Genomic DNA, 21,091 nt, shown 5'->3' on the forward strand with positions numbered 1-21,091 from the left:
GAAAAACAACTATGATAGGACCTCACTTATGTGGACTCAAAAAAGGCAAAAACAAGTGCGCAGATATTTAGAACAGAATAGTATTTGCCCGAGGCAGCGTCTGGAGGGTGGCAAATGGGTAAAAGGAGTCAAAAACTACAAACTTTTAGTTATTAAATTAAAAAGTCCTAGGGACGGGGCGCCTGGGTGGCTCAGTTGGTTAAGCGACTGCCTTCGGCTCAGGTCATGATCCTGGAGTCCCTGGATCGAGTCCCGCATCGGGCTCCCTGCCGAGCAGGGAGCCTGCTTCTCCCTCTGACCCTCCCCCCTCTCACGTGCTCTCTCTCTCTCATTCTCTCTGTCTCAAATAAATAAATAAAATCTTTAAAAAAAAAAAAAAAAGTCCTAGGGATGAATGTACAGCATGGTGACTTTAGTGAATGATACTGTATTGAATATTTGATAGATATACAAAGTTACAAGAAAAAAAAAATTCTAACTATGTATGGTAAAGGATATTAACTCGATTTATTGTGGTGTTCATTTTGCAATCTATACAAATATTGAATCACTGTGTTGTACACCTCAATTATACCTCAACTTAAAAAAATACCTTCATTGTTGATATTGGCAGGCATTTTCTGCTCTGATGATGAGCAAGAGGAAGCACCAGAGGAGAGGGTGTCTGTCACTGTTCTAGAATACATGTATTATTTCAGTGAATCCTCACCAAACCCAAGGGGGAATTACTCTTACTATCCCCCCTTCACAGAGGAATAAAGTGAAGCACTGAGAAGTAACTTGCCAAAGATACAGTGAAGGTGAAGCCAGGCAGCATAACCTGGCAGCTGAAGCAGTAGGTGAACCATGAAACTCCCCTACACCCACAAGAGCTTTGTGAAACATCCCCTCCACCGTGTGGCCTACCTCAATTCCCTTGAGATCCCCCAGGCTCTCCAGACCACTCCTACTCCTCTCAAGACTCAGGACAAGGAGGGGCGCCTGGGTGGCTCAAGCATCTGACTCTTGGTTTCGGGTCAGGTCATTATCTCAGGGTCTTGAGACAGAGCCCCTGTCAGGCTCCGTACTCAGCGGGGAGTCTGCTTCTTTCCCTCTGCCCCTCCCCCCATGCATGCTCCTTTTCTCTCAAATAAATCTTAAGGAAGAAAACAAAAAAAGACTAAGGACAAGGAATTCTAGTATCTAGTGCTCTCTACCTCTCCTTGTCAAGGACACTGACCGACCTTCACCTCATTCGCTGAGGATATCTGAACCTGGCTCAGCCTCTTGCTTGGAGTCCTGCCATGGTCCTAGCAACTGGGCCATCTATGAGCATACTCTATCCAAAGCCTTGGCTGTATTTCTTCTTCTCCTAACCTCCCATCGTTTCCACTGCCAACCATAGCCACACTAGAGCTTCCCCTCAGAGAACAGCTCTACCTCTGCGATCTTAAGCTCATATACCCTTCTGTCTGACCACATTGAACTCTCCTTCCCTCCAGTTTTCTGAACACTCCTGATGACACCTATCATTCAGCCTCATCAAGACCACCAGTCCCTTGTTCATCCTTTACCTTCTGTTTGCCCTTCCTTCCAATAACTGAGCTCATGGCCTATCACTTCAACCATGGTCTTGCCATTGTCCTAAACATCTAGAAGGAAAAAAAAATTTATTTTCACAACCCCGCCAGATTCGGGTCGTTGTTCAGTCATGGCTTCTGATGTCAACAGTGCGCAGCGACCAACACTTCCGGTTCCCTGGTCAGCACTTGCCCTGGCTCTTGAGCTCTAAGCCCACGCAGCTCAAGCCCCTATCCCATCACATTTCAGTCACCATCAGCCAAGGGACCTCCTATTCTACGTCATCAGCATTTATCCGTCTCATGCTGGGTCGAAGGTAAGGAGGAAGGGGGCGCCCCTCGGGCCCCCGGCCGCTCCAGCTCTGGCTCTGTCCTCTCCCCTTCACCGGGCGGTTCCTTGACAGACTTCACGGCAGCAGTGTCAGCACCTCGCTCCCACTAGGCCTGAGCGCACCCTGGCCCAGGTCACCAGACTCCAGCCCAGTGGCCACTTTTCCCTCCTTATTTTCATGATCTCAGGGAAACATTTAACACAACTGGCCACTTCCTCGTCTGGAAAGGGTATCCCTTCTCAGCCTGCTTGACTCCACACTCCCCGGGGTTTTTTTTTTCCAACCTTTCATTTCTCTCTCGGCCTCCTTTTCTGGCTCCTTTCCTTTCTTCTGAACCCACAAAAACTGCTTGCCTACTATTGCCAGCATTAACCGAGACATTGGACTTTCTGGGGACTCCTCCTTTCCCACTCTGCACGATGCCCCCTGCCCACCCGCCCAGGGCGGGCTCGTTTGTGGCTTCAGGTATCATCTAAGTGGTGAAGACTGGGAGGTCAGAGAATAAGCCCGACCAGAGTTCAAGTTCTAGCTCCCGTGCACCCCGGGCAGGACACTCCATTTCTCTAGACCCGTTTTTCCTAATCTCTAAAATAACAGTAATAAGGAATACATGAAAAACACTTAACACTGTGCCTCCCACGTGATAATATAATACAGTCTATGGCAAGTAATAATAAATGTGACCTACTGTTTTTTACTTCATCTCCAGAAGTCTTCTCTGAGCTCCCACCAACCTACATGAAACCTCAACTCGGATTTTGCACAAGCAGCAAAAACTCAAAGACTCAACCAAGATCAAATTCCTCACTTTCCCCTATTATGCCATTCCTTCAAGGGTTACCTATCCCAGTACATGACCCCACTAGCCACCCCAATACCTGTGGTGGTTTTAAAAGGTGCCCACAAATTCTTCAACTTCCTCCTATCAAGAGGTGGTGTCCATCTCCTGCCCCTGCCCCTGAGCTCGCCTGTGGGACTGCCTTGATGAACAAGATGCAGTCCAACTGGTGCTGCATGGCTGCTGAGGCTAGGGCAGAAAAGACTGGCAGCTTTTGCCAGTTTCTCTTGGTACATTCACAGTGAGCCTTCAGCCTGGGCATGAGAAGTACAATCACTCTGACGCAGCATGGAGAGAGACCACATGCAAAGACGCCCCAGGAGTCCACGCTCTTCAAGCCCCCAGCTATTTGGCTGTTCCCAAGCCCAAATGCAAGACAAGTGTATGAAGAAGATTTGAGATGACCCCAGTCACCATTTGATTGTAGCTTCCTAAGGGATCCTGAGCGAAACCGGCCTAGCTGGCCCCAATTTACCTCCAGATTCATGAGTCAACTAGTTATTGTGTGCAGCCACTCTTTGAAGGTGGTTTGTTAACGCAATAATAGAGAACCAGAATAATGCTCAAACCAAAAACCTAAGGATTCTCTAAAATCTTTGTTCTCGCCTCCTACATCCAATTACGGAATTCCAGCAATTCTTAAAAGCATCTGCTTTTGTCGATCCGTCCTCCTCTTACCTGGTGGTGAATACCATCATTTCATTCCTGAACCAGGAAAACATCTTCCTAACTTGGTCTTCTTGCTCCAGTCTGGCCTCCCTTTCCCATCCCTCACAGGGCAGCCAGATCTGCCCAGGTCAGTCCAGGCAAACTCTGAAGGTTCCCATGATGTGACCCTAGCTGGGCTCTGCAGCTCCCTGTCTATCTACTGCTCCTGACTCTGCTCCAGCCACACCGAGCCCTGGGAGTTCCTTGAAGTGATGGGGTGACTTACCCTCGAGTCTCTGCACAAACTGTTCCTTCTGCCTGACCCTACCTGTCACTGCAGATTAAAAATGACTCCTCTGGGAAGCTCTCCTGGGCCCTCAAGTCTAGGTTAAGTTTCCTTTCACACACTCCCTCAATAACCTTTATTTCCCTCTAAATGAAATATGCCACTCCAAAATGTAATTGCCTATTTTTCATCTCTAAGAGTGTAAGTTCCCTGACAATAGGCCAATGGCTCACTCACTTATATATCCCTAGTGCCAGGACCACATCAGAACCGAAAAGGCTCATAAAAATTAAGAGTTCTTTCAGTGAACGACTGATAAATTACATCAAGGCAACTCTATCACTTAATAAAATTAGGAGAATGGAAGAAAGATAGCTATTCCGGGAAGCATATAAAAGGACTAAAAATTTTTGAAATGAACTAAACATTTGAGATTACATAATTAATCCCATCTTTTTATAGATGAAGAAACAAGTTAATGAGACTGACTGGCTTGCCCAAACCTCCACACCTGGTTGGTGGCAAAGCCAGGAACAAAATCAGGTCAATTAACTCCCATGTACCACTGTAGTATGTCAGAATTCAAGTGAACCCACAGCTGAACAGTGCAGTCATTTCAGAATATGGCCAGTAACTTCTCGAAATTAGAAATCTGCCTTATAATCCTCTTGTATTACATTATTCTCGTGCCTGAACATATGGAAGTAGCTTTGGGCAACTTTTAATTTCTTTGGAGTACACACCCATCAGAATGGGTAGAGAGGAGGATTGACAATATAAGTATTGGTGGTGATATAAAATCACTGCAATTCTTATACTGGTAGAAGTCCAACTGGTTGGTACAGCCACTTCGGAAACATGTTCGCCAGTATTTAGTAAACCTGAACATACACGTACCCAATGAGCCTGAAATTCCATTCTACCCAACAGAAATTAATATATCCACCAAAAGTATGAGCCAGAAAGTTTGTAGCAGATTCCAAATATCCTCAAAGTGAAAATAGTCTAAATGCCCAATAAGAGAATGGACTAGTAATGATATATTCATAATTACACTGCAACAAAAAAAGAACAAATTACTGATTCATACAATGTGGATGAATTACACAGGCATGCTGAAAGAAATCCTAAGTATACTTGTGATTCCATTTATGTGACATTCAAAATCAGGCAAAACTAATCTAGGTCAGTACTGCCCAGGAGGGGACACAAGAGCCTTCTGGAGTGTTGGAAAGGTTTTACATCTCCATTTTGGGGGTGATAACAAGATACAGGTATGTATAAATTTAGCTGTACTTTTAAGACTTGAAGTATAACTTCAAGTGCACAATTAAAATTGAGTAAACAAAAAATTAGAAAAAAGATAGCTGCACTGTAGCTTTATAGAACACCTTATGTTCAGTGCAATACAGTATCTCATTCAACCCTCAAAAAAGCACTTAAGTTTTATAAATATTATTTACTAGTCATAGTTGAGATCTTCAAAAAAATCTCTGAATCATAACAGGAAGAAAGAAGGAATAAAAAGTGATAGTTTAAAAAAAAAAATCAACTTTAACATTCTTTTTGGGACTTTTCTTTTTGTAGAACAGACCAAAAAACGTGTTTTATCCAAGGTCAAGGACAACTTTTTAATGTCCAGTTCTTAAAATGTACATGAAAGGATGTGTTCCTACATGATGTTTAGTTAACTCCACAAAGATTGTACACTGCCAGTTCTGAAGAGGAAAAAAATCCTCAAGGTGTCACTGATGCAGGGCAGGAGGCGGGAGAAATCAAGGACTTAGACTCGCTTTCTCTACACTTCTATTGATACCATTACATTGAGTCATATGGACTCATACCAATCAGTATAGAAAAATCTAATGTGATTTTTTTTAAGTACAGTTTATTATGTTTTTATTAGTGCTAATCATCACAGAGGCAACCTCTGATGCTGTCTGAATTTTGCACATGAGAAAATTGTGGTTCAGAGTAATTTGTCTTAGACCAGGTTCCCAGGATTTGGCATTTTAGAAATAAGTACATTCTAAATATATATACACATTCATCCAAACAAACTTGAGGACTAATACAGGAATGTCATCTTTTTATTCTGCTAAGTAAAAACATTTTGAGAGAGACACTATGATTCACTAATTTTAGAGTAGACCATATATTCTAACATCTACAAAAAGTTGAAGCAATATTTCAAGTTTAAGTCTCTAAATTTATGATTACTTTGCAACACTTTCCTGATTTTTCCATGTTGCTATGGACTGATATTTGGAAAACACCTTAGATCACACAGGTAATAGGTGGAATACCTAGGAATCAAATAAAGAACTTCAAAGTTCTTTTTCTTCTCTGTCGCAATAGTAGGTACAGATTAAGATTATGGACATGTCACCAACCCTTATGACAACTGAGGCAGTTGTGAGGACTCCATTCCCCCTGACCCTCGGTTTCCTCAACCACAAGACAGGAATAAATACTCCGACACTGCTCAGGGTTGATGAAAGGGCTAAAGGAACAGTAGAATCCCATATTAAGCACTTCCTGCAGACCAGAGAGCAAATTCTCAAGTATTAATTAATCATCATCATCACCACAAACTTTATTATGTAACTTTGCCTTAAACACTGGCTGATTCTATGGAGGCACAGTTCTAAGTACATTACTAATATCAATTTATTTAATCAGTATCAAAAGCTTTAAAATGCAGTTATCTTTTGACCCTACAACTCTACTTCTAGAATTTGATCATAAAGCAAAAACACCCCAGATGATTAGAAACACTGTATGTAATAATCCCTCTTGGAGAGATTCACCATGTAATCTGCATATTAAAGGCTGTACAACACAGAAACTTGTTTTACTTTGACCCAGTTTTTAAACTTACTTGGCACTGGAACTGCTTTTGGTAGTAGACTCATTTAAGTACCATAGAACTACCACTCCTTACAATACACTAGCACAAAATACCCAGAATTTATGCAGAATATTCATTTCAGTGTTACTTATAACAGCCAAAATTGGAACAAATATAAAATACTTAATGGAAAGGTGACTAGTTAAGAAAATTATGGTTTGTCAGTATATAATGCAGGAAACTAATGAAGAGAAACTTAAATATTAAGTATTCATAGAAATAAAAAGCAGGTTATGAAACTATCTTCATTATGATGCAGGGCTGAAAATGTTAACTGGTTCTTTCTGGGTTACTGGATTACAGTTTCTCCCCCCCATTGTGCTTTCCAAATTGCCTTTTACTTTAATAATATGGTACCAAAATAATCTGTCCTTACATAGGCAAGAATAGGTGTATATACATGTAGATATGTAAACAGTATTAGAAAATGATTGTCATCAACTGTAAAACAGGAATAATACTGAAGTGTAAATAAAATTTCATTTATAGGATTCACCATGTAGTACTAACAAGTAAACATATACAAAGCATGCCTCAAAACCAACACCTATTCTCTTCTGAGCTGCTCACAAAATCCAAATAAGATCCCTACATATAAAAGCATAAATGGTAATATCCAAACCAGAAACCAAAAAACAAGTATCTACTAATATATACGAGCAACATTCATTGATCTCAGAAACAGAAAAGTTTCAAGAAGGGTGGTAGGTTACAATTTCTGTAAAATTATATTTAACCTATTGTTAGTATATTCTTTATACATACATGCAAATGTAAAAATGCAAAAACACTGAATGAGAATGACACCTACTAACTTCAGTATAGAGAAGGGGGAGGAGCAGGCTTTAGCTCTAGCCTTAAAGTTGTGTTGTTGTTGTTGTTGTTTTTTAAAGCAGTTTTGAAGTTAAAATGGCAAGATGTTAACAACTGTTCATCAGAGGTAGGTACACAGAAGTAGGTTTTATTATTTTCTGTACTTTTCTGAATACTTGTACTTCCAATACTTGTATTAAAAACTTTGAAAGAACTGTATTTTGTTTTAGCTCCTGACTCCATGATTAGGAACCAGTACAGTCCTTCTGTGCCTCAGTCAATGGCCCTGGGAGGACTCTATATGGTCACCCACTTCCCCAAGAGTGAGGCCAGGGAAGCGGCTACCCTACTGAAAAAACACCCAGGAATCCCTCTCTGGGAGACAGGGACAAAATTACTCGAGATAAGTCCTCAACCCCAAGAGAAGCAGTCCAGAGGTCAGAACAGTGCCCACCAAATCTAGGTACAAAGGAACCTGATAAATGAGACTGGCCTGCAAATTCAACTTTTCAAATGGTTCCTCTCAAAACCATGTAGGCGTGTTAGGCTGTCAGCCCAAAAGCAGAACACCAACGTTTATGCAAAAGAGTGGAGGAAAGTAGTTACACAAATGAAAGCAAAATCCCTGAGTAAGCTCGCTCACCTGAAGGCACAAACTCACGCAGTTGCCCCAGCAGGAACTGGGCTGTTCCTACACTCCTGGGAGGGCTTCTCCCAAGAAGACACGGGACAGCAATCAAGTGACCCCTCAATTGCCAGCATTGTGTCTGTGATTTCTGCTGCCCCCCTCACTCGTCCTCTCAACAACTATTAGGTAGGCAGTACTACATGCTTCCGGGCATGGGCTTGGAATCCACCAAGCTAGGCTCACCACCAGGTAGCCCTGACACTCCACTGGCCAATAACCACCTCACTGACCTCAAGTTCCCTCTTTTCTAAGGCTGTGTTTTTTAAGTCGGTAGTATCTGGTTCACAGGACTGGTGGGAGGATGCAGTGAGGTGACAGGAGCAAGACATTTGGCACCATCCTTGGTACACAGTCCCCTCTGATTCTGGCGGTGGTGATCAAGATGGTCAGGGACCCTGCCCTGATGCAGGGGCCAGACTCCAATGATAGCCATCACCCTGGGGCCATTCAAGGGCTATCCACATGTCTTTACTTTAGCACTGGAAGTCAGAACTGGCTAAATAATTTGTGAGGGCCAGTGCAAAATGAAAATGTTTGCAAAGCATCAAAGATTAAAAGGATGGTAAGCCCAGAGCATTAAACCAAGTGTGGGGCCCTTCGAAGCCTAGGCCCCCACAGCCACATGCCCTTGAAGGCAGCCCTGCTAGAAGTAAACATGCTCAGACACTTTGTAGACACTTGAAATTAAGGTCAACAAGAACTCAGCTTCCTAGCCTCATCCAAACACTGGAAGCATTTGGGCAGATGCCAGGGGGAGAGCCATAGCAGAAATAAAGGGGGCTGTAGACCTGAAAATAAAAGCCCATCTTAATTCAACTTTTAAGAAGTTATCAGAGGAAACTGCTGTTTCCTTGTTCTCTGCCATGCACTTACCAGAACTTCCCTAAAAACCCTTCCTTCTTTCCAGTCTACCTCAGAAACAAATTATTTATGGCGAGTATCAGGGGAGTCTGCCCAACTGAAATCTGTAAGCAAGAGGCTACTTGGGGCCTAGCGTCTGCTGGGACAGCCTCGCTTCCCTGGCAGCATGTGATAAAGGAGCACAGCAGACATCAGACAAACTGACAACTAGGTCCTCCATTTCAGTGACCTCTTCAAAAAAGAACTAGGGCTGGTGACAGGCAAGAAGGTGCCCCTGCAGTGACAGTAGGGGGCTCACAGGGTGGCCAAGAAATCCATTTGTGGTCACTTGATGAAACATTAGATGGTGAAGGGCAGTCACCTCAGTGACCAGAGTCAGGACACTGTGGGACAGGAAGCTCAGGACACAACACAGTTGTTTATATTCAGCCTTCTCCTTAACAGTCATTTAGCAAAGCCAAGTCCTTGAGAACAGGGAACCCTGGTCAGCCTCAAGGCCCCTGGGTTGGGTTTTTTTGTTTGTTTGTTTGTTTACCCTTTACTTAAGCAGCAGCATAGTATTCACATGAAATACACTGTACAAATTTCAACAGTCTCAGGATGCCTGGGTGGCTCAGTCGTTAAGCATCTGCCTTCAGCTCAGGTCATGATCCCAGCATCCTGGGATCGAGCCCTGCATCAGGTTTCCTGCTCAGCGGGGAGCCTGCTTCTCCCTCTCCCACTCCCCCTGCTTGTGTTCCCTCTCTCACTGTGTCTCTCTCTGTCAAATAAATAAAATCTTTAAAAAAAAAAATTTTTTTTCAATGGTCTCCCAATAGCTTCAATGGTCTCCCAATAGCTTCCTCCCAATAGGCTGGAAGGAAGGCTACAAACCCAGCTCTGTTAGCTATGTGAACTTGGGGAAGTGACACCACCCCTGAGCCTCGTTTTAATGCCATTACATAGGAAAGCATTTATGACGTCATCTGGCACACAGGTAAGTGCTCAATAAGTAAACTCATGCTTCACTCCCTCCACCCCCTGGCATGCCAACAATCACATGGCTTAGGCTCCCAGAGAACGTCAATCATTTCTCCTGTGGGTCTTCCCCTAGGACTCTCCACTTCCAGACTTCTAAGACTGCAGCAACAGAAGCTGGAGAAATAGCTAATGCCTCCATGTCAGAGTTCCTGCTCAATACTCAGATGTTCTTCAAACTTTTGTGTCATGACAAGTCCAGATAGTAGATCTGTGCTTGCATTATTTTAATCTTATGATTCAAAGAATATTTACATGACTAATCCAATTGCAGTTAAGACTAAAAAATGTTTGGCCCGTATGTTATAGTCAATTTGACCATACAATTTATAATGTTCAGTCATTCAGGGTTAAACACAGCACACTTTAAATTTAACTGAGCACCAGATAAAATCAAAATGTGCCTTCACTCTTCTTTTCAAATAGGCACATTTACAACTTACTAGTACCTATAGGCTCTGTTGTTTGAAGTAGATCATGAGTTTCTGTTCTTGGTCAGTTGGCTTTTATTCTGTAGATGGTGATGTACTTCTGCTGACCTACCTACCTTCTCATCTGATCTTCCCCCCGACACACAAATCTTTATAATGGCAGGTACAGCCTCAGACCAAGAAACTGGGCCAGGTTCACCAATCTATATGGAAAATCTAAAACCCTGGCCTTAAATTCTAAACCCAATATACAAATGCAGTGATTATTAGTTGACAATTAGAATCCAAGACTAACCAACCATTTTCAGTTGTCATATTTTCGAGCCTAACTCTGCGTTTTAGTTCACCATAAAACAAAACATGTAAAATGAGAAGCCTACCAGAAAGCCATGGAGCACATCAGAAGCTGCCTTCTCTCCGATGCCCCTTGTGCAACCTGTCCTGCCACGGACTCCTCTAGAGCCACATGCCTGGCAGTCCTATAGCCAAGGGGACCTCAGCTGGGAGCTCATCCTCCCATGACTTTCAGGGCCGTGCACAGAGCAGTGGGTTCCATGAATATTTGTTGAATGGATGAAAATATCAACATGTGATAAATATTAAACAATCAAGGGTCTTATGACATCCTGCTTGCTGATTACCGCTCCAAATCTTTCCATATACTAGCACTAGTTTAAAAGTTAGCCCAGCATTTACCAGTGAGAAATCATGAAGGTCTTTAGGTAGAAGAATAAGCAATATAATCACAATACAATAACATTTTATATCTGAAAAAAAATGTGCAGTTTATAAATCCCTTTCTTTCCCTCCATTATCTCATTAACCATCATCATATGCATTACACAAAGCAAAATGAATTTTACTGTTTTGATAGCAAAAGGGGGAAAAAGGGTAAAATCCTAACCAAGCAACATGAGCTAGGACAGAAAGAAAATTTGAAACTGAAAGGAATCTAGAAGTTGATTTTGTCCAACCAACCTAGCAGGAAAACCTGGTAGATGTGTTTCTCTTTCATTACAACTTGATTTTCTCCTACTTTATTCAAAAGCTCTGCACGTAGTCTCACTAGTTCTACCTGTCAAGAGAGAGTAAGATGCCAGTACTGCCTGTTGGAACAGTAGAAAAATCTTCACCCACAGACCCGATGGTATGAACATTGGCCTTTAAAGCCCATCCTGAAGATGGAGAAAAGGTGTGTGGCCTCCTAAGCCTACTTCCTTAACCAGAAAACAAGAGGTTTTTATATTTAAATTGCCACCCAGGCTACACAAAGTATCTTGATAATCTTCAAGTGTAAAGGATACATTCTGCATTCCCCAGAACAAAACACCTAATCCAAACAGATTTTATCTTGTCTCAGTTTAGAAGCTGGTGAGAAAAGTAGGACGGTCCCTCGGTCTCATTCATTCAACAAATACTGGGCACTGGGTGATATTTATTCAGAATTAGCAAATTACCACTACATCCCTGAACTGAATTTAAAAAGCCCTGTCTTAAATATTAAGGCATTATCCCTGTCCCTCACCTTACTGGTCACCTCTAATTGAGAACATTTCTTTTAAGAAAATCAACTGCAACCTCAAAGATCAAACAGCTACGCCAGTCGTTTCAATACCCACAGTCCTATTATAAGCTGCTAAAAATAGCACCTACCTTTCTCCCATTTCTCTTCCTTTCTAATCTCCTCCACATAAAAAAGGTTAAGCGATGACATCCCATCCAAAGAACAATGAACAATACATACACACAGTTCCCTCTTCCAGCTTCCAACAGCAGCAACAAGAAAAGTCAAGCACCGATTAAAAAAGAAAAGATAGCATACACCAGTATGCCTGTCAAGTGCGTGGACAGGGAGCGCTAGTCCACAAGCTCAGCAAAATCTGAAGAGCCAATCTTGTCATGAAAGGAACATTTTTTTTTTTTCCTGGAAGTCAAAGAACTTGAGAATTGATTTTAAAAATAAGATGGCAGATGCAGTCGACAGAATTTTTTCCAGAAATTGGTTTTTAATGAACACCATATAAAGATTATATATAAGCAAATGAGTCCATTTGAAAGGCAAGAAGAGAGGAATGATGTGTGGCACTTCATTTTCTCAGAGTTGATAAGAAGTAAACACAAAAACCTGCCTCTGAAGAGTTGTCTTTTAACTGAAATTGGACAGGAAAATTGGACTTCATGTTTAAGGATTTTCTTTAGTGTTTTCACAGGGGATACTTGACACACTCATAAAAACGGGACTTATTTCCTTTAAGAATTTCTCATCTCCAAGGATTAGCCAATGATTTTTATTTACCAGTTTCACTGCAGTTGTGATTTTTTTTAAAGCTTAAAGTTACAAAATGATATTTTTTAGTACCAATGCAATAGGGTGTGTGGGAGCGTGGCAGGTGAAACCAAAAGGCTGTGTCAAATTTAGGGCCCATTGATTTTAACACAAAACTGTTACTAAACTGACAAATTAATCTGCTTTTAAGGTACCCTAAAGCCCCACTAACAATCATTCACCACCTTTAAGTAATCCACCTAGAAATTAACCTGAGTAATCAACCAGTTTTCAATCCCTGAACCCCAAGTGGCTTGGTGGTTTTGGCACCTGGGCTTTGTGATGCTATTTGTAAATTTAAAACTCATCCACTAAAGAAATAACAATGATCAGAACCACCAGACTTCCTTTTTAGGAACTACTTAAGTATCCAAAATTAGCTTTCAGTAGTACAGGTAATGTCACCCTTTCCTATTTGGAATTATCCTCAACAAACTTTGGCTTTGAGTGGACTGCAAAACAAAACCACAGTATTGTACTTTATAAGACAAGCTACAAAATAATCAGTTACTTAATTTAGAAAATCTAAAACACTTGGCAACTCTTAACCTACATGGCACTTTGAATTTTAAAGGACACACATAATCAGATAACCTCCTTAACTAGCTCCAGGTGTGGGTGGATAATGTCCCTTTATCACAAAGATAACTGACATCAACAAATGAACAAAACAGAATTTGAACTCAATTTTTTATCTCTGCTCCATTCACAAGGTCATGCATTTACTTCAATCACCATCCTTCCCCACAGAAAACAAAAACAAGCCATTAAGCTTTAGGGGAAACATTTCCTTCCCATAAACTAGAGTTAAGTCCAAGACAAGAAAACAGTACAAAACCCGTCCTTGTCCAGCGTTTCTTGATCATGATAGCTTTCACAGTCTTTCTCAGAACAGCAGTAAGTTCAATTCCTAGAAGGCATGGCAAATCTCTGCCAGGACAATCTACAGTAAAACCGCCTGCATGTGTCCAACAAGATCACAGAAGGGTCAATGTTTTTAACCAGCTACTGCAACTCTACGTAATTTAGAGCTAACAAGGTAAACCTGGTAATTGTATAGGCTCGAACACAGCCAATGTCAGTGAGGTTCCCCCTGAACACAAACATGCAGCTCTGGGGAAACAGAATTTCTGGAACAATACATGATGCTTGCATAATTCCACAAAAACACGAGTGCATTATTAAAATAATGTTCAGTCCCAGCACTGTGCTGACACTTCCCACCTAAACTTCTCAGCACAAGCCTGGCCTAAAAACAGCTAGGATCCAGGGTAAAAGCCACAGGCACCCACGACAGGAACGGTGGGACAATGCCTGCCCCTACCCAGTCCCGACCAGGCTTCGATGTAGTTTAGTCCCGTCTACTTTACGGTAATGTGCTTTTAAAACCTCGCCGCGACCGAGGTCATAGCTTTAGAGATCTAATAACAACCAAATGACCGGGGCTGCCGGGCACTTAGTAAGCCATTCTGGTTATGGCTCTTTAATAGTACCTGGAGTTCTGCTAAAGGGAGAGCAGAAAACTCCTGCCTCCCAGGAAAGAAAGTCCTTTGCGGGGAGCACAGAGGGAAGCAAAGAACCGGATCGCAGGCAGAGGACGCCCCGCCGCCGCGGCCCCATCTCTCCGGCACCCCCAGCACGCCCTCTCCCCGCAGCGGGGCGGCCGGGGCCACACCTTTACCTGTCAGCTCCACCACCCGCTCCTCCGCCCCGCCGGCCGCCACTCCGAGTCCCAGCACAGCTCCAGAGCAGGCTGCAGGAGAAAGAACCCCAAAGGCATCCCATCCCAAAGCAAGCAAGCAAAAAGGCTGTTCCTCCAGGCGGAGGGACACCGGGCACGTCGGAGTGCGAGAGGCGACACGCCACCCCCGTCCCGCACCTACCAGATAATCCATGTACAGAAACGCCTCAGTTATCCGGAGATCAGACATCCGGCAGCCTAAAGCATCCGGAACGGCTCCGAACCCGGAAAAAAAAGCAGCTTCTCTGGCTGCGAGCGAGCAGCCCCTGAAAAAGCCAGCAACAACGAAAATAGCCGAGAGCACCCGAGCAGCCGAAGATTACACAAGGGGCGCGGCGATTGGCTGGGCGGGCGGGCAGAAGGAAAGGAGAACGCTCATTGGCTGCGGTGCCTATAAAAAGCAGGCCACTGCGGGTGGTAGGAGAGAAGCGCGGGAGCGGCGAGGGCGCTGGTTCCTGTGAGCTGGGCGGAGGGCGGGGGCTAGGGCTGCGCAGGCGGAAGAGCGAGCCGGGAAGAGCGGAAAATCGGCCGGTGCCGCAGCAACTGCCCTAGTTCTGCGTGCTCCCGTAGCCGCCTATTCGGGTAGAGCGGAGCAGAACTGTGCTCCAGTGCGGGAGAGCAGTAGTGTCCCCTCCCGTCCTCAGTAGGAAGCGAGCCCTGAAGCGGGAGGCGTGGTAGCCACCGACACCGATAACGCCGTTCTCCGGAGTGATTTCCTGCGGGCTCTGCGGCCTCTAGGCAGCACCGAGGGGGCGCTTCAGGAATGTACTCTGCACAGGCAGGCCTGTGACCGCCCCCCCCCGCCACCTTGAGGATGTGAATCTTCGAAGCGGACAGCTCCATGTCCCTCAGGGTACACAGAAGCTTAGGACACAGAGGTAACCGAGGAGGCTCCCTTAGAACGCCAGGTTGCCCTCAGATTTCCCTGTCCACCACGTGAAGGAGGGGGGGAAATTTTGAGGGACACGGTAGACCTCAGACACCGGAAAGAAGCTGACAGGTCTTCACAGGCTTGGAGTCCAATTACACTGAGCACAAATCCATCATCCCTAAAGAAAATGAGCAATAGAACAAGCAGCTTTCTGACAAGACCCATGTAATATACTATTGTGACCCGCTATCCTGGTTAAGAGGTAAGAGTATAAGCAGGTGCATTTGAGACTTGTGCATTTCCTGGTAAATAACAGAAATTGGCATTGGGATTTCGCTATTCTATGAAGGGGAGAGGGAGGTCTGAATCAGTCAAGAAGCTAGATAAGAACACTCAGGTTTTGGTTTTGGTTTAAGATTCAGGCTGAACAACCACACAATGCCAGACGTACCAACTTAGGCTCACATGATTGAAGTACTGCAGCCAAGCCACCCCCCACATAGTTTGAGATCGGAAAGGATCGCTCTTTGTATTATTAGAGCTTCCCTACAAAAATGTTTTAATAGTAAAACTTCAACTGAAATCTTTCTGAAGAGACTGCCGACTGTATAAATGTTTAGGGTTTGGGTTTTTATTTTCCCCCTAACTCGGCACCTTCCCTTTTTGCATCCTCAAGAATGCATTTCCTTACTGTAAGTTTACCTGCAGCTGCCAAACAATGGAATTCACCCTAAATGTGCAGGAGGGGAATGCAGCCCCTTACAGGGAGCTTCAGGTTAGTGAGCCTATGCAGGAGCTAACTTGACTCAATTGCATTAAGCCATTAGATCCAATTTTGATTGATTTATCAGAATGCCAAGAACACATCGATTTAGAAGAGATTTTGACCTGGATTCTAAAGTGATGAGCTTCCCTAAACCTACAGCACAATTGGTTGAAACTGACTGCAGAAGTCACAGTGCTCTCAAATTTGCTAGCAAAAATAATTCAAATAGACCGGAAACCTTTTGGGTTTTTTTTTTTTTTTTTCCTTTCCATGAATAAGCATACTGCAAACAAGATAAAGGGCTTGAGTTAGCAAAGAGACACTTTTGGTCCATTGTCTTATTGAAAACCGAGGTCTTGACTACTGCCCAGTCAGACTCTTAAACAGCCTATCAGTTTCTATGCAGGGGAAGATAACCGCTCAGGAGCCCCTGGCTTCTGCCTTCCTTTAAAAGCTAACCTTAAAAGACTCCTCAACAGAAGGTCATTAGGCTAAACATGGTTCATCCTACTTCTAGGAATGAGTAAATGAGCTCAAAGAAGGGAGATGAAAGAATTTACTTCAAGTTCCAAAGGCTGCACCATAGTATTCACCATATTCCACACTCTTTGTACATCCTGACACCAAGGAAAACCTTGTGTTTGATCTATTACAAAATCCTAAGCAGCAATGTCCACAATAGCCAAACTATGGAAAGAGCCCGGATGTCCATTGACAGATGAATGGATAAAGAGGTGGTGCGTGCACGTGCACGCACGCACACACACAATGGAATATTACTCAGCCATTAAAAATGAAATCTTAACATTTGCAACAGCGTGGATAGAACTAGAAGGTGTTATACTAAGTGAAATAAGTTAATCAGAGAAAGACAAATAACATGATTTCACTCATATATGGAATTTAAGAAACAAAACAGAGGATCATAGGGGAAGGGAGGGAAAAATAAGAGGAAATCAGAGAGGGAGACAAACCATAAGAGACTCTTAACTCTAGGAAACAAACTGAGGATTACTGGAAGGGAGGTGGGGGAGGGATGGGGTAATTGGGGGATGGGCATTAAGGAGGGCACGTGATATAATGAGTACTGGGTGTTATATGCAACTTATGAATCACTAAATTCTACCCCTGAAACTAATAATACAGTGTGTTAATTGAATTTAAATAAAAATTATTTTAAAATCCTATATTACCTTTTGGAAAACAATCTTCAAAAACCTGAAGCTTCAGAACTCCATATGGAGCACATTTTTCCAGTTAGATGTTAGTCGCCTGGGATGTGTATACACTATTGTGCAGAGGAAAGATGCTAACATCATTAATTGGGATGAACAGATACCACACTACCCACTATATGAAGCTGCAGTCTTAGCTGATGGATGTTGCTATTGGGTAGTCACCCCAAATGTGCTTTATAAAGCGTGGAGGGGTTAGAATGCATTCACTTCACCATATGCCAATTAACAGGCTGCAGTCTTGAATAAGACATGGTCTATTAATGTAGCCCCCTGCCTTTGCTCTCAATAAAATGAACGACCCTCTTCCAGACACCTAACATGTATAAACTCATGAGGCAACTGCATTACTACACAGATTTTGGGAAAGAGGGTGTCACTGTTGCCTGTCAAAAGCAAGGAGAAATTCTTTTCTTTTCTTTTTTTTTAAAGGTTTTATTTATTTGACAGAGAGAGCAAGAGAGGGAACACAAGCAGGGGGAGTGGGAGAGAGAGAAGCAGGCTTCCCGCCGAGCAGGGAGCCGGACGCGGGGCTGGATCCCAGGACCGCGGAATCATGACCTGAGCCGAAGGCAGACGCTTAACGACTGAGCCACCCAGGTGCCCCAAGGAGAAATTCTTTTATGATATGCCATAGTCTACAATTCTATGAAGACTGCTAACTAGCCAGATTTAGAGGAAAGTTTGTTAAAGCATCACTTGTAGGAAACAAATGCATTTTTGCAACTTGGTCTCCCAAAGTCTACCATCCAGAAAAATCAACATATCAGTGGCTATTTCCATTTACTGTTTCTGTTGTTTGATAGAACTTATGGAAAAGTATAGTCTTTACTAGTTTTGTATCATGCACTCACTTTACATAAACTTCACTATATCCTGAAACTTCATAAATGTTTCATGGCTATGTAAAGCTCTACTATATAAATGTACTATGATAAATTCCTTAGTAGATACTCTGGTAAATACTGCAGTGAATGTTTGCTTGTAGGATTGTTCACATCTCCTTATAAGAATTATCCTAAGAATATTCTAGAAATGAATTATTGGTACAAAGGGTAAGAGCACTTTTAATACTCATTTTTGTACTAGCTTATAGGCTTCTGTCCCCTGCCCCTAACTCCAAAGTAGGAGATGCTTATCTTGCCTCATTCTTGCTTTGCGTATATGCCTGCATAGATGAGAGATGGTGTCCTTCATTAGAAAGACTCTTAAACCACATGGGGCGCCTGGGTGGCTCATTCTTTAAGCGTCTGCCTTCGGCTCAGGTCATGATCCCAGGGTCCTGGGATTGAGCCGTGCATTGGGCTCCGTGCTCCATGGGGGCCTGCTTCTCCCTCTCCCACTCGCCCTGCCTGTGTTCCCTCTCGCTGTGTCTCTCTCTGTTAAATAAATAAATAAAATCTTTAAAAAAAAAAAAAAGACTCTTAAACCACAGTCTCTTCAACAAATGGTGTTGGGAAAATTGGACAGCCACATGCAGAAGAATGAAATTGGACCATTTCCTTACACCACACACAAAAATAGACTCAAAATGGATGAAAGACCTAAATGTGAGACAGGAATCCATCAAAATCCTAGAGAACACAGGCAGCAACCTCTTCGACCTCAGCCGCAGCAATTTCTTCCTAGAAACATCGCCAAAGGCAAGGGAAGCAAGGGCAAAAAAGAACTATTGGGACTTCATCAAGATAAAAAGCTTTTGCACAGCAAAGGAAACAGTTAACAAAACCAAAAAGACAACCGACAGAATGGGAGAAGATATTTGCAAATGACATATCAGATAAAGGGCTAGTATCCAAAATCTATAAAGAATTATCAAACTCAACACCAAAAGAACAAAGAATCCAATCAAGAAATGGGCAGAAGACATGTATAGACATTTTTCCAAAGACATCCAAATGGCCAACAGACACATGAAAAAGTGCTCAACATCACTTGGTATCAGGGAAATCCAAATCAAAACCTCAGTGAGGTACCACCTCACACCAGTCAGAATGGCTAAAATTAACAAGTCAGGAAATGACAGATGTTGGCGAGGATGTGGAGAAAGGGGAACCCTCCTACACTGTTGGTGGGAATGCAAGCTGGTGCAGCTACTCTGGAAAACAGTATGGAGGTTCCTCAAAAAGTTGAAAATAGAGCTACCCTATGACCCAGCAATTGCACTACTGGGTATTTACCCCAAAGATACAAATGTAGTGATCTGAAGGGGTACGTGCACCCCAATGTTTATAGCAGCAATGTCCACAATAGCCAAACTATGGAAAGAGCCAAGATGTCCATCAACAGATGAACGGATAAAGAAGATGTGGTGTATATATACAACAGAATGTTATGCAGCCATCAAAAAAATGAAATCTTGCCATTTGCAACAACGTGGTTGGAACTAGAGGGTATTATGCTAAGCGAAATAAGTCAATCAGAGAAAGACAAGTATCATATGATCTCACTGATATGAGGAATTCTTAATCTCAGGAAACAAAGTGAGGGTTGCTGGAGTGGTGGGGGGTGGGAGGGATGGGGTGGCTGAGTGATAGACATTGGGGAGGGTATGTGCTATGGTGAGCGCTGTGAATTGTGTAAGACTGATGAATCACAGACCTGTACCTCTGAAACAAATAATACATTATATGTTAAAAAAAAAAAAAGAAAGATAGTAGGAAGGGAAAAATGAAGGGAGGGAAATCGGAGGGGGAGAACCTTGAGAGATTATGGACTCTGAGAAACAAACTGTGGGTTTTAGAGGGGAGGGGTGTGGGGGGATGGGTTAGCCCAGTGATGGGTATTAAGGAGGGCATGTATTGCATGGAGCACTGGGTGTTATACGCAAACAATGAATCATGGAACACTACATAAAAAAAAAGAAATTTTTTTAAAAAATTGATTTACTTAAAACAAAAAATATAAATAAATAAAGACTCTTAAACCACGGACACTTCTTCTTCAGAAGTGGTATCCACTGAATTCTGCAGAGTTCATTGGGCACTTTGCCTATTTATTGCCTCCAGTAACTTCTAGGACCTTAACATTTTTTTTCCTAGCCCCACTCTTCCTGTTCCAGGTGGCCATCCTGACACCCACCCCCAGCCACCTCTGATTTACCCCAGGCCCCTTCTCTGCTTCCTACACTTGAACAAAGTACCATTATGTCGAAGATGAACCTCCTATGAAGCTGCTAACAGAACTTGATTCATAAATGAAAGAGGTCAGAAGGTTAGAGGTTTCAATTAAGAGGATTTTCTGTTCCTAGCATGGTGGCCTACAAAACGAGAGGGAACCCTAGCTGTAATGATGGGACTTTTGCAACTAGAAACTTTTAAGTCTAAAACATCTCCATGTCAGCTTAAACTTGTTTTGTCTCCAGCAAGCTGATATCAAAGTCCCACATGTCTAATTTTTAAAGATTAGTGGCCCCGCAATCACAAACATTTGCCATGAAACTAGATGAGCTTGGGTGGATCACTTGTTTCTTCCAGGCTTCTGTTTACTCAACTATAAGATAGAGTTGAACTAATCACCAAATGATTAAGGACCCTTTGAGATCTAGAAACCTATACCCCTGGTTGGGGAGCATGGATTTGTTCTAAACCAATAACTCCCCTCTTCCAAAAAGAATTTGTTGGATCTTGGAGTATGAAAGCAAGACAAGACATTTAAAATGAAGACTCATCACTTAAAGTGGTAAATAGAGGAGAAAGACAGAACTAGACCTCACAAGCAAACACTACCCAAGCACCACATATTAAGTAGCTCTGTCAATCCCTCTTG

At 42.9% G+C, this 21,091-nt stretch overlaps 1 protein-coding gene across 3 annotated transcripts in view; it reads right to left on the minus strand.

The window, feature by feature from the left end:
* ARL15 (ARF like GTPase 15) overlaps positions 1 to 21,091 on the minus strand; it is a 552,355-nt gene that overhangs the window by 385,245 nt on the left and 146,019 nt on the right. For 2 of the 3 annotated variants that reach the window (XM_078066713.1, XM_078066712.1), the window contains exon 1: positions 14,594 to 14,764. The exons of the other annotated variant lie outside the window; for it this stretch is intronic. In XM_078066713.1, the coding sequence (XP_077922839.1) occupies positions 14,594 to 14,641 (48 nt within the window). In that variant the 5' untranslated portion in view covers positions 14,642 to 14,764. Of the gene's footprint in view, positions 1 to 14,593; positions 14,765 to 21,091 lie in introns of those variants that run through there. 3 annotated transcript variants of the gene reach the window in all.

Source organism: Halichoerus grypus, chromosome 2 (genome assembly GCF_964656455.1).
Source record: "Halichoerus grypus chromosome 2, mHalGry1.hap1.1, whole genome shotgun sequence".
In the NCBI taxonomy this organism is placed as follows: domain Eukaryota; kingdom Metazoa; phylum Chordata; class Mammalia; order Carnivora; family Phocidae; genus Halichoerus; species Halichoerus grypus.